General features: G+C 45.9%; 1 protein-coding gene across 1 annotated transcript in view; it reads right to left on the bottom strand.

The window, feature by feature from the left end:
- Nucleotides 1-13,758, bottom strand: part of LOC309536440 (uncharacterized protein) — a 79,138-nt gene extending 65,380 nt beyond the window's left edge. Inside the window, exons 1-3 of the mRNA XM_082230685.1 lie at nucleotides 13,703-13,758; nucleotides 13,021-13,139; nucleotides 1,577-1,611 (exon numbers count right to left, since the gene is read on the bottom strand). Of these exons, the coding sequence (XP_082086811.1) occupies nucleotides 1,577-1,611; nucleotides 13,021-13,139; nucleotides 13,703-13,752 (204 nt within the window). The 5' untranslated portion in view covers nucleotides 13,753-13,758. The remainder of the gene's footprint in view (nucleotides 1-1,576; nucleotides 1,612-13,020; nucleotides 13,140-13,702) is intronic.
- Nucleotides 13,759-17,258: the final 3,500 nt, after the last annotated feature.

The following is a 17,258-nucleotide window of genomic DNA, read 5'->3' as shown; positions in this document are numbered from 1 at the left end:
AGGTGTTCCTAAAATATACACCTCAAGCCAGGGCAAAGAGGTGTGTCTTTAGCAGCCTCTAGAAGCTGTATAACAGGCATAGGCAAACTCCGGCCCTCCAGATGTTTGGGACTACAATTCCCATCATCCCTGACCACTGGTCCTGTTAGCTAGAGATGATGGGAATTGTAGTCCCAAACATCTGGAGGGCCGGAGTTTGCTGTGTAATGAAAGAGCCAGACACACTGAGCCATTGAAATTAATGGACCGAAGTTAGTTGTGTCCATTAATTTCAGTGGGTCTATTTTTACTAGTGGTATATACCGTACATTATTATATATTTGTTTGTTGCTTTTTACAAAATGTCCCCAAAACAGAGAGCACCATGCACGTTTAAAATCCAAAATGCCATACAGTAAACAGAAATAAAAAAAATCCTTCCAGTAGCACCTTAAAGACCAACTAAGTTAGTTCTTGGTATAAGTATTACTCAGAAGGGTGGTGGGAATCGTTTAAGAGTCGTCAACAGGCTCATCTCAGCTATCTGCCAATCTCCGATTCCCACCACCCTTCTGAGTAATACCCCTCCCCACCTTCTCACTATATAGAAGGATCTGGCAACTTCTGTTTCAGTGTATCTGAAGAAGTGTGCATGCACACGAAAGCTTATACCAAAAACTAACTTAGTTGGTCTTTAAGGTGCTACTGGAAGGAATTTTTTTATTTTGACTATGGCAGACCAACACGGCTACCTATCTGTAACAATAAACAGAAAGTAAAACATAAGAATATGAAAATTGTGTATCCACCAACAAAAATAATACATACCAGCATTAAACCTACTCACTGAGATCACCCAGAGGAGTGCTTTTAGCTGCCCCCCTCCATTTCACAGATTGGGGCCAGATTTGCCTCAGCCAGAAGCAAGGCATTTAGCATTGCCCATCCCATGCTGTGGAACACTCTTCCAGCAGAGATGCGGCAGGCACCCTCACGCTTGACTTTCAGGCATCTCTTGAATACTTTTTTTGTGTGCTGAAAGGCCTTTGCAACTGCTTAAATTTTTGATTAGTCACCTGAATGATTATCTGCATTTATTTTAAGTGATGTTTTATGTTAGAGACTATACCCCTCTTTGGTACGTTTTAGCCTATGACAGTACAGAAATACTTTTTTATAAATAAATAAACAAACTTGTTGGTGCCTTATAGTGCAATCCTGACCATGTCAAATCAGAGGTAAGCGCTAGAGAATTCAGTGGGGCTCACTCCCAGGTATGTGGGGTTAGTACTGCAACTTTTGTCTTGATCCAGCCTACTGAAGTGAACAAGATAAAAACATACCAAGCCCAGCAGATTCTATGCCAAGGTTGCATATTTGCCATGCTAAAAAGCAACAGCAACAAGAAAAAGGGGAAGAAACGTTTTCTTCAGAAACGCTTGTTCTCTAAGGGATAGGTGGGGGTTGAGGGTAGAGTTTCCCTTTTTTATTTGGCAGTATCTGTGGGTTTCTTTGAAGCGTATATTTTTTGATCTCCAGAGTGCACTTATAGACAATTTTAATAATTTACAAACATAAAATGTAATAGAGACCTTACCTGTGATATACAGAGAACACCCATCCTGTCTGCATCTGAAAATTTAAAACAATAAAAGAAAAAATATTTCTGAAAGGTTTTTAGTAGCTCAGCCCACAGTCCCTGCACTTTAAAATTTTTATCGGCCCTGGAAGCAACTTACTAGTGTGGTGCTCAAATTAGCAGGGGGAAGGTGTGTGTGTGTCCTTCCTTAACATAATTCACAAGTCCCACCTCCAACTCCCTCCATGTATATTTTTTTAAAACAATATGGAGGTCCTCCCTCCTCTGTCCTCCACTGTAATTCAAGTTGCCAGTCCTCAGTATTGTAGCTGAAAACCCCCCAAACTGCTTTTAGCCGTGCTTGGAATAGTACTGAATAATTCCTTCTGAGAATCAGAGATAAAAAAGAAACAACTTTATGGCATGGGGAACTAATACAGTACTCATCAAGATGTAAAAATGGATTTCTTTCTTTGAACAAAGAACAGCTGATCTTGGGAGCTGGTTGCCAGATGATGTGCTACTAGCCAATGGAATTGCAAAATAGATGGAAGGTAGTTAATAGCCTCAAATGTTTCTAATCTTCTTGCTAAATGGGTTCGAGAGCATAAGTCAGCTAAAGCCAGCGGATGGGACTTGGAAAATTCTATTTAAGGTTTGCACTGTTGTGAACTTGTATGTAAAGCTGCCAGAGATGGTTGCTATACAAAGATGGCTGGTTGCTATACAAATATGGTATACTTGAGATTAATGGATTCCTCAATAAATACCCCCCACCCCAGTCATTTCAAATCTCATGATTTGAAGTAGCATCACAAGAATGTCAGCAACTTTCAACACAGACAAGAAAAATTGTAGCTCTCAAACCCCGCAGGCAGGGAGGAAGAGATAATCATAAAATGTGTCCTGCAAGAAAATGTTGCTGGCCATTGCTTGCAGTCACAATGGCTGCATTCCAGCTCCACTGTTGGAAGCAATGTGTTTTTGAATACCAGTTGATGGGAATCCACAAGTGGGAAACGGAGCTGTTAGGTCCTGCTTTCAGGCTTCTCATAATGGGCATCTGGTTGGCCATTGTGAGAACAGGATGTTGGTCTAGATGGGCCAGTGGCCTAACCCAGCAGGGCTCTCCATATGTTCTTATTCACTGTAGCCTTGTTGTATAGCTTTAAAAAGTGGTCAGACAAATTTATAGAGGAGATGGATGGCAAACGCTACTAGTCCTGATGGTTGTATATTGCTTCTGCTGTTGGAGGGCAGTATGATAGTGATCACCAGTTATTGGGAATCCACAAGTGTTGAGAGTGCTATTGTGCTCAGGTCCTGCTTGCAGTCTTCCCACAGGCATCTGGTTGACCACTGTCAGAACAGAATTCTGGCCTAGATGGGCCCTCAGCCTAATCCATCGAAGCTTTTCGCATGTTCTTAACCTATCTACTATATATTCTAGAAAGTGGTTTGTCTGCTCATTCTGCATTTGGACACATCTTAAGATGTCGTAACTGAATTTTTCATGATGGCTGCCACCAGCAAAGAGAAGATTACCATCTATATTTGGATACAACTGAATGACATTTTGAATCAAGATGGCAGCCTGGCCCTTTCAAACCTGTACTGATTTCAAAACTGTACTGGTTCTATTTAGGTTTTTTAAGAATTATTAAGCGGGTATGAGACTGCCAGTGTATCATACCTCCCCTCCAACAAGATATGGCAAGTCTGTGCTATCACCATCTTCTGACATCACTAACGGCGAATTTGTGACATCACCAAACCCCCTGCTTCTCAGTCTTTTGAGTCACAGGAAATCCTAGCCACCATAAGTGGGTCGTAAATGACACAGACCTATTTATCTATGATGGAATAAAAATAATCGCAGAAAGATCGACAGACATCTTATGAGACCAATTTATCCCACCCCCCTTTTCTTTTTGCACTTCTGCCAACCGAGTAGGTGTTAAGGAAATATGGCGTGGATGTTTCCGAGCCATAGCATCAGTCATGAGGAAAAATGATTCCTCACAAAAAGCTTGCATTCGCCAGATGTACCAAAGACTACGTATCGCCACATCACAGGACAAAATGATCTGCCTCCAAGGGCCCTGATAAGCCTATCTTTTGAAATGCTGCCCACTGGCGAGAACAAACTCTCTGAATGGCGATGATCTGCTCTCTTCTAGAACAACCCCTCCACACAAACACGCACACACACACACACACACACACACACACACTTTTAAGTGATTCATTTACTCCCACACACTCTTCACTTCAGCTGCTTTTGTTTTCCTCAGCAGCGCAATGTGTCTAATACATGGTAAAACGCGCCGTGCCAAACGTCAGCTCTGTGAGCTGTTGGGAACACACACGAATGTCAAGGTAATGACGTCGACAGCGAGGCAGAAGAGCTCAAGAAGGCATCTCACATTCAGCTTGGCTGGCCTTGCAGGCTGAAAAGGACCCAACCAACGTGCCTCATTCTTCTTCCCTTCCCCTCCCAACCAACCCTCTGAATACCTGGTCTTGGCCTTCCTACTTCCATGGCCGCCTTTTGTTTACCTCAGTCATCCCCCGTGGGTCTATTCATGCTCAAGTTGTGGAATGTTCTCCCAAGTAAGTTTTCCTTTTAAACCCACCACCTTTTGCCGTGTTGTGGTGCTAGGGCGCTTTCATTCACCCCTCCCCATCTCCCCGCTTTCCTCCTCTCTTTCCTATTAGCTATTTGTGTGGAAAAACAAGCAATTTATGTTCCACCTGCTCATAAACACAATAATAAAGAGAGAGAAAGGGAGAAAGGGAACAAACTGTTTTTCAGCGCAGCCACTGCCTTAGCAACCGATTAAAGCGTGTGCGGGAAGAAGAATGGAGAGTTTCAGGGTGAGAGGGAGTGCCCTTTACCGCCTCAGAAATCTCCAGGGGCTACATTCTGCCTTTAATTACATTTCCTGGAACCCTTCAAGGCTGCAGGAGTTGGTGGGTTTGCAAAGTGGAGCTCGTAATAGCAGGCCACAGAAGCAGCCCCGTGTGGAGACGGCAGTGGAGGAAAAACAAGTTGGGTGTGGGTGAGTCGGAGAGGGGAGCAAGAAAGCAAAACCAAGGATTGTTAGATTGAGGAAGTTGAGAACTGCGTGACAAAAAAGAAGAAGAAGAAAGGGGGGGGACGTGTCAAAGGGGCCTGTCTGTGTGGAGTTCTCCCCTGGGGGTTGGTGGTGTAGGTGAAAAGGGGCCACAATGCGGCAAAAGTTCCTGGCTTTGATGTGGCACACCACCACTTTCCCAACACAAGCTCCCAAACTATGCAGTGCTGTTTTTCTAGAAAAAGAGGAGCCGGGACTCACCCTTGTTCTCTTAGAATGGCAATGGTGCCCGCCTAAGAGGTGCTGGAACAGAGTTCCTGTGAGTTCCAGCTGGAAAAAAGCCCTGGAGCAGATTCATGGATGAGAATATATATATATATATATATATATATGAGATAGTTTTCTGGATGAAATACCTTCTGATTTCATCACTAGAAAGTGCTTTCAAGATGAAACTTTTTTTATATAAAAAAACACCTTTCAAAAAAGGAGGAAAAAACTCCCTCATGGTTACTTTAGGAAGCTTCCTCGTACTGAATCAGAGCATTGGTCTGTCCAGCTCAGTACTGCCTACACTGACTGGCAGTGGCTCTCCAGGCAAGGGAATCTCTCAGACCCACCTGGAGATGCCAGCGATTGAACCTGCTTGCAAAGCAGATGCTCTACCACTGTAGCTCAGCCCTTCCGCTCTTGCAGCCTGTACTCTTAATTACACAGTGTGCTGACCTCTTCAGTAAAACATTTGGGTTTACTTGAGTAGAGTATCTGAGGTTGGGAGCCAAGACACTGGGTATATGTCTGCTTAGAAGAGTACCCTCAGGTTTCTAAATTGTGCATTTCCACAAAAGGTTCCTAATGCGTGCATGGCATCATTATATACTTTAGCCACTAGGTGGCATTGGCCATTGTTGTATATGGGTGGAGTCAACATTTTCCTGTGCCTGTTCTGCTCTTGTGTGAGAGAGGTGTAAGGTGTGTTCCCAAGTTGCACTCAGCAGGTGTACATTAGCTGAGCTCCACACTCATACAGATATCCACAGGCAACATTTGGGGAGTGTGCAGTCTGTGTACACAAATAGTTGACCTGTACAAGTCAACAAGTGTACACCTCAGCCCACAGACACTTGTACATGCTCAGGGACATCTTGAAACTTCAGTGTGACATGTGGACATGCCTAAATTAACAGGTGGGTGGGAGAAAACAATGATTGTCTGTCTCCAGCCTCCGTCATTGAGCTGCTTATTCCAATCTATGACAGTATGCAACCTCTCTTTAAGCGCCAGGCAAAAACTTTCCTCTATAACAGGTATCCCCAAACTCAGCCCTCCAGCTGTTTTGGGACTACAACTCCCATCATCCCTAGCTAACAGGGCCAGTGGTCAGGGGTGATGGGAATTGTAGCCCCAAAACAACTGGAGGCCAAGGTTGGGGATGCCTGCCTTTGGCCTTTAACTAAGGGCTTATCCACACTCCCACTTGTACCTTGTCTAGAAAGCATGGGTCCAAGCATTTTTCTGCTTGACCCACACGGGTCAGAGTGGTTTTTCCCTTGTCCCACTTCTTTCCAAAGGAAAACCTGCTCTTTAATGACAGATTGGAACAAATGGCAATCTGGGGAAACCCAAACTGCCACTTGTCTGACTGAGCCCTGAAGAGCAGTTTTCCCCAGAGGAAAGAAGCAGAACCAGACAATGTGGATAAGCCCAAACTGTGGCCTTTTAGAAGTGGGTGGGATGTATGTATGGTTCTAATGCATGAATCTGAGGGGGTTATCTGGTTCATAGCTGTCAACTTACAGATTTGAAAATAAGGGACCAGCAGCCTTGAAAATAAGGGACCAGCAGCCAAAATAAGGGACTTGCAGCCTCACCTGTTCCAGGCACTCCAGTCTTCCTGTCCTCCTGCAGTCTGGTCAAACTCATGCTGGTAGCTTCAAGAACACTGTCCAACCAACTTTGTAACCAGAGGTTCAACTGAATAGAATCTGAATCACATGCACCACAAGGCCTATGCAGCCTCAGCTTAAGATGGCTCCCCAGCCTGGCTTTGCACTGCAAAGTTTGCAGCAACACATGCAGCAAAATGGCGTCCAGCATTCAAAAAACCCCTCAGCTTGCATTAACTAGCCACACACAAGGCATTCAAGCTCCACCCCCCAGTCGTTGACTTCTTATTGGGTGAGCAACACAGTCAAGCAACACAGTTGGAGCCTCCCTCCTCCCTGGCCGGCAGGGAGGGAGGGAGAGGAGCTGCTTCCTTTGAAATTTAAGGGACATCATTTAAGGGACATCCATCAATAAGGGACAGCAGTGGGACATGGCGCTGGAATAAGGGACTGTCCCTTCAAATAAGGGACACTTGACAGCTATGATCTGGTTAGTTGTAAGTTTGAGTTGCCCTGGGCAAGGTAAAGTGACTAATAAATTCTATTATTTATTTATTTATTTCTGGGAATATGTATAGAAGTCACACCTGAGTGAATTTCACTAGGGTGTGTGTGTGTTTGACGTCTGCCTCTTGCTTGGGAATGTGCAGTAAGCCAACAGATTGGCAGCACAAGATGTCACTACTTGAGCAAGCTCCTGCTGAAACTAGAAATCTTCCCATGACATAACCAGCAACATAAAAGGAAATAGAACCAAATAAAATAGCCTAGGTTGAAAAAAAAAGGGGGGGGGAGAGACAAAAACAAAACAAAATGCAAGAGTCCAGATCTGCTGGCTCAGAACAGGACACAGAACTCCAGGCAAAAAATAAAATAAAATCTGTTTTCTGCCTCTGCAACAGCCACCTGGTGGGAGTGGAAGAATGCCTACTCTGATGGACAGGAGGACTGTCTCACAAGGAAAGGGAGAGAGATGTCACAAGGCAGCGGGCAGCCCACATGCCTCAGTAAGTGCCATGTTTCTGGAGGAAGTCCCTTCTCTGACGCACCGGCACCACCTGTCTCTTTATACCCAGTGGCATCTGTTGGCATTTTTTGGTCTGCCAATTCAATAATATCACGGTGGTTGGAGGGAGGGAGGGGAGAAGGGAAAGACGCTACATTCCGGAGTTCGCAAGGGATGCCAGAGGGACAGGTTGCATTGTGGTGGGGGCCAAAACCATATTTTTAAAAGGACTGGTGAGTGACGTACATGTGCTTTTATACCAGTGTTATGGAGCCCTGCACAGATGCCTTTCCGGACTGACTTATATGACATACATCCCAACTAGGCCCTCTTAGCTGGGAAAAGCCAATCAAGATCTCCCCTTACCTGGAAGAATGCCTTAATTGCACACCTGGGCAGGTCATGACCAGGCACTCAAGGCAAGATCCCCCCCCCATGAATATTATCTAGTTACTTCCTTTGCACCTCTGAATCTTTCTCCAGAAAGGGGAGTGGAAATAGCCAGGAAACAGAGGACAATGCAAGAATATAGGAAGCTAATTTGCACTGAGCAGAAGTCAGACCATTGGGGTCCATTCGGCTCAGTATTGCTTACACTGACTTGGCAGCACCTCTCCAGGGTTTCAGATGATGGCTATTTGCAGCCCTACCTGGAAATGCCAGGGATTGAACCTGGAACCTTCTGCATGCAAAGCAGGTGCTCTACAACTGAGTTAGGGCCCTTCCCTAAGGCAGGCTGAGAAGTCAGCAGTGCCGCCGCTGCTAATATTATGGGTAAGTCCTGCTCACAGGAAAAAAAAAAAGCAGCAGCAAATCAAATGTTGATATCGTAAGAGACCTCCTGCCAGGGCACTAGGGAAACATGACGCACCCTGTTCTGTTCTGGCATCAAGAAGGCGTCAAGGGGAAAGGCCTTGGCCTTGTCTTGAACAATTACAGATCTGATAATGTTTTTGTTTCGGCTGCAATCTTCATAAATTGGTGTCAGGGATGTACTGGAGCTGTCAGAAACGGTGTCAGCCACAAGAGCCAGGAGCACTGTTTGTGTGTGCGCTCTCTCTCTCTCTCCAGCCTGTCCGCCAGCTCTAATTTGAGTATGAACGGCACCTCAAAAGTGCTCAAAGGGAAGCAGCAAGCTTAATTCCCTTTATAATCAGTTAATCATAAAGCTGTCATGAATTTTTATTTGAAATGTGTGTGTATGTGTGTGTGTGTGTGTGTGTGTATTCTCTCTCTCTCTCTCTCTCTCTCTCTCTCTCTCCCTTCTTCTTTGTTGTTTCTATGCCACCAACTACTTTTAAAAACAGTCCAGAAACTTCAGTGAGTTCAAAACGCTGCTGCCAGGCTTCTACCTGATGCTAGAACAGGTGCGGTGGATCCTTGTCCCTCCAGATGTTGCTGAACTATGACTCCCATCAGCCCCAACAAGTATGGCTAGTTGCAGGGATGCTGGGAGTTGCCGCTGCAGGGATGCTGGGAGTTGTAGTACAGCAGCATCTGGAGGGTTACAGGTTACCCACATATTTTTTTTAAAAAATCAGGACACCCCAAAAGTTTTTTTAGACAAACCCCAAAGTTGTGGAGCTGCCATCCATGATTTTTTGATTGACTGAAGTTCCAGGACAAAGTGCCACCTTTCAGAATTTCCCCCAGACGTCAATTCCGCCTTTGAAATCACATTAATGTCTGGGCGTATGGCAGCCCTACCCACATCTGTGCTGGAAATTTAGATGGGTGGCCTTGTGTCCTACTTTATAGAGAACAGTCCTTGATTTGCCTTATGTAAGTGCATAGTTGTACAAGAACCTTGAACCTGGCTCAGTAGTGTATGGGCAGCCACAGCAGACTTTTGAGCCATGGAGTTAAGTGCTGGTGATAGTCTGTCTCCATAAAGTACTGGTAATATTAGATATAGATACTATAGATAGACACTAGATAGACAGATAGATAGATAGATAGATAGATAGACAGATAGATAGACAGATACAGTGCTTTTTTCTGGGGCGATGGAGGGGTACACATACCCCTAAACATTTTGTGAATCTTTGTACTTTTGTCCATGTACTGTATTTATTTCCCCTGATTTGAGTCAAAATGACAGTAGCCCTAAACATTTTTTTTTTTTTTAGAAAAAAGCACTGGATAGATAGATAATTAGACAGATAGATAGGCACCTTTGTCAAAGCCCCAAGCTGATCCACACTGCTTCCCACAGTGGCCAGTCATATGGTTCCAGGAGGCTCATAGGCAAGGCACGAAGGCAACAGCCCTCCCACACTGTTACTCATAAGAACGTAAGGAGGGCTCTGGAGGATCAAGCCAAAGACCCATCTAATCCAGCACTTTGTTCTCACAGTTGGCAAGCAGGTGGCCATCTGTCAGGGGTGCTAGAGCTGCTAGATTCCTGAACTGAGGTTGGGCTGAAGGGGCTGGACTAGGCCAGTGTTTCCCAACCACTGTTCCGCGGCACACTAGTGTGCCACGAGATGTTGCCTGGTGTGCCGCGGAAAAAATTAAAAAATTTGAAAGATTTTTTTTAAAAAAAGTCAAATTTTCGACTGGGGCGCCGTCACTAGATGACCCCTGGGGTTCCCTCCCTCCCTCCCGCTCTGCGCCTCCCTCCTCCTCCTCCGGGGAGGCCCTTCCTGGCTCTCGGCCAAGGCTTGGCGGCTGCCACTCACTCACTCGCTCGCCCACCCGTCCCTCCATCCCTGCACCCGGCCTCTGGGATCCGTAGTCCCCTCGCCCTTGGGCCCCTGCCCGCCCGGCTGCTGGGATCCGTAGTCCCCTCGCCCTTGGGCTCCGCGTGGGGTGCGCGAACTACGTTTCCCAGCGTGGCCTGGCGGGCCGGGCGTTTTGTTTGAAGCACTCTTCTCCCGGCCATGGAATGAGCGCAGCGGCGGCGGCCGGGCGGGCAGGGGCTCTTCCGCGCAGACCCCGCGCAGCCTGCCTGTGCCCCCGCGGAGATCGGGCGGTAGGATGGAGCCCGGGGATCCCCGCGGAGGCGGAGCGGCGGAGGCTGCCCCCCAGGTAGGGCTGCGTCGGGTGTGTGTGTTATTTTTGCAATGCTGCATCCGCGCCGGAGGGGACGCATCGGACCGCGGGGAGACCCCTTGGCGTGCGTGCAAGGCAATGCATGCGTGCAGGCGTTGCATGGAGTGCAGTGCAATGCAATGGCAACGCGGCGCCCTGCATGCATGCATGCAACTTCCACCGGCGCTCCGGACTTGGCAGGTGAGGAGGGTCCCCAGTGGGCGGCAGAGAAAGCCGGGAGGGCGAAGGGGAGCCGGGGGGGAGCAGCGCTGCTCCCCGAGCCGAGCCCGGGGGGAAACTTCGACGTCGTTGCGCCGGGTGTTGGAAGCGGAGGCTGGCGGGGGCCCCTCACCTGCAAAACCTGGTCGCCTCTCCTATATTTCGTGCATTGCATTCATCGTCCGCTTTCTCCTCCAAGGAGCTCCCGGGGGCGCGCGTGGTTCTCCCCGTGTTATCCTCGCAACAACAGCCCTGATAGATTTTTTTCATGAAACAAGTGTGCCTTTGCCCAAAAAAGGTTGGGAAACACTGGACTAGGCGACTCTCAAGGACACTTCAAATTCAGTGTTTTTATACTTCTCCAAATTCAGAAAGTAAAAGGAAGGGCCTGATCCTGGGAAAATCCTGTTGCAAACCTGACATTGTAGCAGATAGCAAATTTTAGAAAGCTGTTAAAAAAAGTTCAAGGGCTGTGGCTGTTAACACCCCCTCACACACACACACACATTATTTTCTTAAACCCAGGCAGCAGCTTTCTTCCTTTAATATAATTTGCACCTTATTATAAGTGACTCACTGTGAGCAATTGTTTTCTCTCCCTTCTCTTTGCCACCCCTCCCAAAGCTCTGGCATAGTGTATGCTCCCTTCCTCCCTCTCCCTCTCCAGATGCCATTGCCCAGTAAAAAGCCTTTTCAAATGAAGTTTTTTTAACCAAAATTAACTCTTATCTGTTCCTAGAAGGAGTTGACAAATCTCTTGGTTTCAGATTGACTTTTTCTCCCATCTTAAAACCAGTCATCCATGTTTCTGCAGTAATTTGCAATTTTAAAAAAATTCTCATGAAAATGTCAGCATCGTAGTACGAACCTCTCCCAACAGAAATGTTTTTGAATGCAGTGTTGAATAACACACACATTTTGCAAGGAATTTCCCCATATACAATCTATTTTTGTATTTTGTTTTCACCAATGAATGCATTTTTTAGGCACACTTTCCGTAAATATATGCTTTTTCCGTGCACAGTGTTTGACTTGGAGAACTGCACCACAAATTCAGAGAAGGGCACATTTTGAAGGGTAATTGTGTTTCGGTTCAAACACTGTTTCATAAAGTGCAAATTAGATAATGTCCTGTTAAAAGTGGGTTCAGAAGTTGAGGCACATCTTTGTGAGCTACCTGGGGCTCAAGTCTTCCTGTTCTTGGACTCCACCAGTGGAGCTGGCCAGAAGGAGGCACTGCATCTACTGACTCAACTGTTGTCAGGTGTTATAAGGGGGCTTCACATGCCCTTATTAAGGTCAAGATTCCTCTGGCCTGGTTCTTCAGCCTGAAAAGCTTGCTTTTAGTGTGATGACCAAGTTGCTTGCCAGCTTGCTTGTTGTTGTGGCCAGTGACTGCCTTACTTCCCCTTCCCCTATTGTGTGAAGACTGGCCCTTTGTCTGCCGAAACTTTTGCATGCCAGTTTTATCCTTGGCTATGCCTCCAGACCTTCAACCCTAAGTGTATGGCAACAACAATGGAACAAAGTGGCCTCCACACTTCTGATTGGAAATGGGGGAGAAATGCAGCACATTTTAATGCAAACCCACCTGATTTGCACTTTCCAAAATGCCACACGAACCGAAACGTAACTATCCTTTAAGAGCGGCACTACTCTGAATTTTGCAATGTTTATATATATAGGTCTCTTTATCCAAAGATCACAGGGCAGTTCACAGCATAAAATAAATACAGCACATATGTATATGCAATAATGGAATGAAGAACCAGAGCATGTAGACAGCAGACATTGGTCAAATTTGCAGAAAACGCTAAGCCGTTGTTTAGTTTGTTAAAAGCATAGATTGCTTGCTGGGCACTCCGCCCTTTGTCTTGCCAGGAGCAACAAACCACAAGTCCTGACTTAGTAGAACGTCTGAACCAGGACTTGTGGTTTGTTTTTCCTTCAAGCAAATCATGATTGGGAAGCCAAGAACAAGCCTTGGTTTTTACATTGTAGTTTCTTTGGATACATTAGGCAAAACTGCATACAAAAATGTGCATATTAGTAGAAATGCACACTTAAATGCTGACAAATTCTCACGAGGACTTAAAAAAAATTCTAACTGACATGGAAATATATAAAACTGAACATAAAGCTGAAAAAATAAGGAACTGGGAGAAGCAGAAACTCACAGATCCGACCGTCCCTACTCCAAACAGCCCCCCCACTCCTCTCTCTGTGCATAAAGAAGCTTACACATGTGCCTATCATCGAACGCAGACCCACAGAGTATAATTTGGAGGTGCTTTCTAGAGAGCAAGGAGAAACATAGGATTTGTTTCGATTCTTCCGTCGGGATGCATTTGAGGAGAGCCCTGCGAAAATCAAGGCGAGAACTGTTTTTGTCACACTTGGAGGAAATGAATCTTAACAGAAGATAGTTCAAGGGAGCGGCGGGGTGGGGGGATGTTGCAAATAAAAGCAGCCAACAAGCTGGAATTAACAATGGCGCAGAGTAACAATAGACGCTAATGCAAGCGGGTTGTGGAAGGAATAGCGAATGACGTGGCACAAAGAATACATGGCAAGATCCCAAGGCAGAGTTCCAAGGAATACCAGCTGGGGCATGAACAGGGAGCTATCAACGGGGGAGGGTGGTTTTAACAGCATCAATGGGATGGCTGGCAACCGTTTCCTTAAAGCGGTTCAGCAAACAAGATGGGGATGCTGGGAGACAATACATTTTTTCAGGGCGGGGTGTGGGATTCAAGGTGTCGGCACTGCCACCAGCTCTAGCTGATGGCACCATGCCAAGGATTTTTACAAAACAGAAATGCATTGGCAAGGGGAGCTATATTCTCTCTTGCTTTTGAATATCTCCCTGGAGGCTAGCCAGCCAATGGGTTTGTTAAACGGAGAGGCAGAAAGAGAACTTCACCTGGTATGGCTTGGGACCAAGAACTGGTGGTGTGGGCCTCGGCGTTGCATCAAAGGCATATGGGGGCGGGGGGGACTGAAAGAGAAGAGGGATAAAATGAAGAAGAGAGGGCAGGAAAGTCAGGCAGATCCAGATGGGGCTGAAGGTGCACCCGAGGTTGGAAAAGGTTGATCGGAGGAAGCTGCCTTATACTGAGTGAGACCATTAGCCCATCTAACTCAGTAGTGTCTACACGGACTGGAAGCAGCTCTCCAGGGCTTCAGACAAGGGATATGCTCCACCTTTACGTGGAGATGCGAAGGACTGAATGGACACCTTCTGCATGCAAAGCAGATGTTCTGTCACTAAGCTTATGGTGACCATGAAAGTGGGCATTTTAGATGAATACACAGCTCTTGGTGGGGAGGACCAGAATGTTGTTGTTGTTGTTGTTACATGGTATTGCTTTTTTGAGGGGGTAGAAAAAGGGGCAACAACAAAAAGGAATTGTATATTCAAGGTTGCCCCTTCATTTTACAGAGAGAGAGAGAGAGGAGAGAGAGAGAGAGAGAGAGAGAGAGAGAGAGAGAGAGAGAGAGAGAGAAATGCATAAATTGTACTTCCCATTTTGTTTGAACAGTGACCTTATTTCTGCCAGTCGAGTTGGGCCAATTGTTTTTGTGATTCAGCTTTGCATCTTAGCAACACACGCATACACACCACTCTGCTAAATAAGGAGGTTTCCAAGATGCCATAGTAACATACCATTTGACCAAATGCCTGCAGAAAACTTATTTACATGTTTGAATTAATCTCACCCACCACTTTTCTTTCCTCCTTTTTCTTTCCTTCTGGAAACTGCCTTCAGTCTCAAAGTATTAAAGCAAATAAAACATCCCCTCCCCTTACTGAGGGCAGATTTCCAAAGAATAATTTAAACATATCTCTTTTTCTTAATGTACATGCACTAAAAGAGGACTAAACCACGTGATTCTTTACTGACCTGCTTTTGGGTTTGGGGCTTTTTTTCTTTTTTGCAACAAGGTGATTCTAAACATAGCCTATGAGCCTACATAGTTATCTGGAACAGAAGGCAAAGACAATCGAGTCCATCTTTTGGCAGTCAAAACAAACCCTGAAGCAAGCAAATTCTATGCTAGGATTTTAAGCTGTGTGGCATTACTGCTAAACTTTGCCCAAGAGGAGAGAGGAGATCTGGGCAGCAGCCTTTTTCTTTTTCTTTTTTTTCAGTGTGTTGTCAAGCAAGCTAATACGTTCTCTGTGTGGGGTCTGCTCCACAGAGCAGTGGGAGAGAATTCCCTCCCATCTACTTGATCCAATTGTATGGCAAGTGAGACCAGAGTTTGAAAGGAGCTGGTACTTGCCTGCGGGGTTGGAAAGCTAGCATAGGAGAGCTGTGGCCATTCCCATATCTGTCTGTCTGCCAAGACACTTGCGGAGGCTTGATCTAGATTCCTGAATAGTACAAGCCACCAGAGCAAAGGGAGGAATGGAGTGGCACACAGCCCTCTCTTTCTATTCTCATTTGAAAGCTACCGTTTTGGTGGCACAGAGACCGCAGAGACACAGATGGTGGTGAAGATGCACTATTCACTGCATTTCAGGAGTAGTGCACCTGCTTTGCACACAGAAGGTCCCAGGTTCAGTCCCTAGCATCTCCAGGTAGGGCTGGGAAAGACTCCCTGTCTGAAACCCTGTAAAGCCACTGCTGATCAGTGTAGACAATACTGAGCTGGATAGGCCTATAAGTGTGAGGCAGTTTCTTCTTTTCCTACAGCTCTGCTGTAAATAAGGGGCATCAACCTGCTTTGGGACTGGAAGTCCTTGAAAGTTCTGACAGCCCAAGCCAGATGGATCTTCACAACAGCACACTCCGTGGTTCGATTTGCCCCATCCCAGTTTCCAATGCAGAACTCAACTCATTTCTTTAAAGTACTGGCTACTCAGCGATTTTCTGCTTTTGCTTTTTGTTGAGTTTAAGAAGATAATAGCCCAGTTAGATAAGAGCATAGGTCCATGTGATGAAGCCTTGACTAACTTGGTGTCCTCCAAACAGGAAAGACTTTGTGTAGGTCACAAAAGTTAGTTAAAAGGTGGCGCTAGGCATTTCCAGCGGCGGAGGAAGCTGTCTGGGTGCCTGGGGCGGTGTGCAAGGCGGTGCGAGCTGCCCATAGAGGTGGGGCGCACTGTGGGGCCTCCAGAGTCTGCCTGCCTCCTCCCACTCAGCTGCCCTACGGGGGAGAGGCAGCGGGTGGACCGTTTGGGCAGACAGAGTGGAGAGACGCGTGGCTCGGGTGCGATGCAGGCCCCGCAGTGAGTGCCGCCCAGCATTTTGTCACCCTCCTCAGTGGTGAAACCCGGGGCAACCTACAACCACCGCAACCCCCTTCCTCTGCCCCTGGGCATGTCTACCTTGGGCATAAATTCCATACCCAGGGATAATCACAGCAAATGGGTTTTCTCCAATTGCCACTTTCCTACCCTTTGTATGTGAGGGTATCTGGAATGTATCTGCTAAGGACATCAAAGGCTTATATATCGCACCTATTTCAACTAAAATCCCAAGCTGATCTGATCACTTCTACACCTCCCTCCTTTTTTCAAACTCCACTAATGAATTGCTTTCAGAGTGGCAAAATTCTGTGCATCAGCATGCACTGCTATGAACTGGATGGTTAACTTTCCCAACCAGATTGGCACTCAGCAATATTGTGAATGTGCACACACACGTCTTAGTTTTTTGATGTGCTGTTATTCCTAAGAGTCTTTTGCTGGCCTGTAAACTACAAACTGTATTTGTTTGACTGTAACTGATTTGGGATCAGCTTTATAAAGGTTGATTAATTGACCGATTTTTTTAAAAAAAAAACCTTTTCAAATATCCTGTCACTTGCTTGAAAAGTCTTGATCCATTTTGTATAAAGAACAGAGGATTCCCCACTTTTCAAATACGTTAACTGCAGTAAATTTTAGGAGGCATTGACATTTATTTTTACTAACAATGGCACTGGGTTGGTATGATGACATCCAGAAAAAGAGGCCCCTTCCAGACTGTGAATATTTGGGGGGAGGGATTCAAGTGCATACCAGAAATTTGATGTGTGCAATTAATGCCAATTAAAGTGCTGTGTTGTCCTATGGTAACAAATTCACTTAAATAACCCCAAAGAAACTTTCTTGTTGTTAGGAAGCTGATGGGGAAATTGCCCTGAATAGTGTGGGGTGAACAAATGATTAATGGTAAGACATATATTCTTTGTAAACCACCTAGAGGTTTTATTTACAGTTAAGAAGTATAAGAATTTTGTTAAATGAATGAATGAATGCACCCTGCAAGCAAATCAGAATGAATGTTCCTTGTCATATAACCTCTCTGCAAGCAAACCTGAATGAATGCTCAATAAAGACATTGTCTAACCTTCATGTAAACTCTGTGCAAGCAATTCAAAACGAATGTTCAGTAAACAGGTTGCCTGGAGGAGCTCAGAGGCTAGTGGCTTCAAAAGGTAGCATGGAGCAAGCTTGTTTTCTGCTATTCCAGAGGGCTGGACCCAGA

The sequence above is a fragment of the Podarcis vaucheri genome (genome assembly GCF_965113315.1).
Source record: "Podarcis vaucheri genome assembly, chromosome: 7".
NCBI classification, from domain to species: domain Eukaryota; kingdom Metazoa; phylum Chordata; class Lepidosauria; order Squamata; family Lacertidae; genus Podarcis; species Podarcis vaucheri.
The sequence above is the reverse complement of the archived record's forward strand: the minus strand, read 5'-3'. Positions and strand labels throughout refer to the sequence as shown.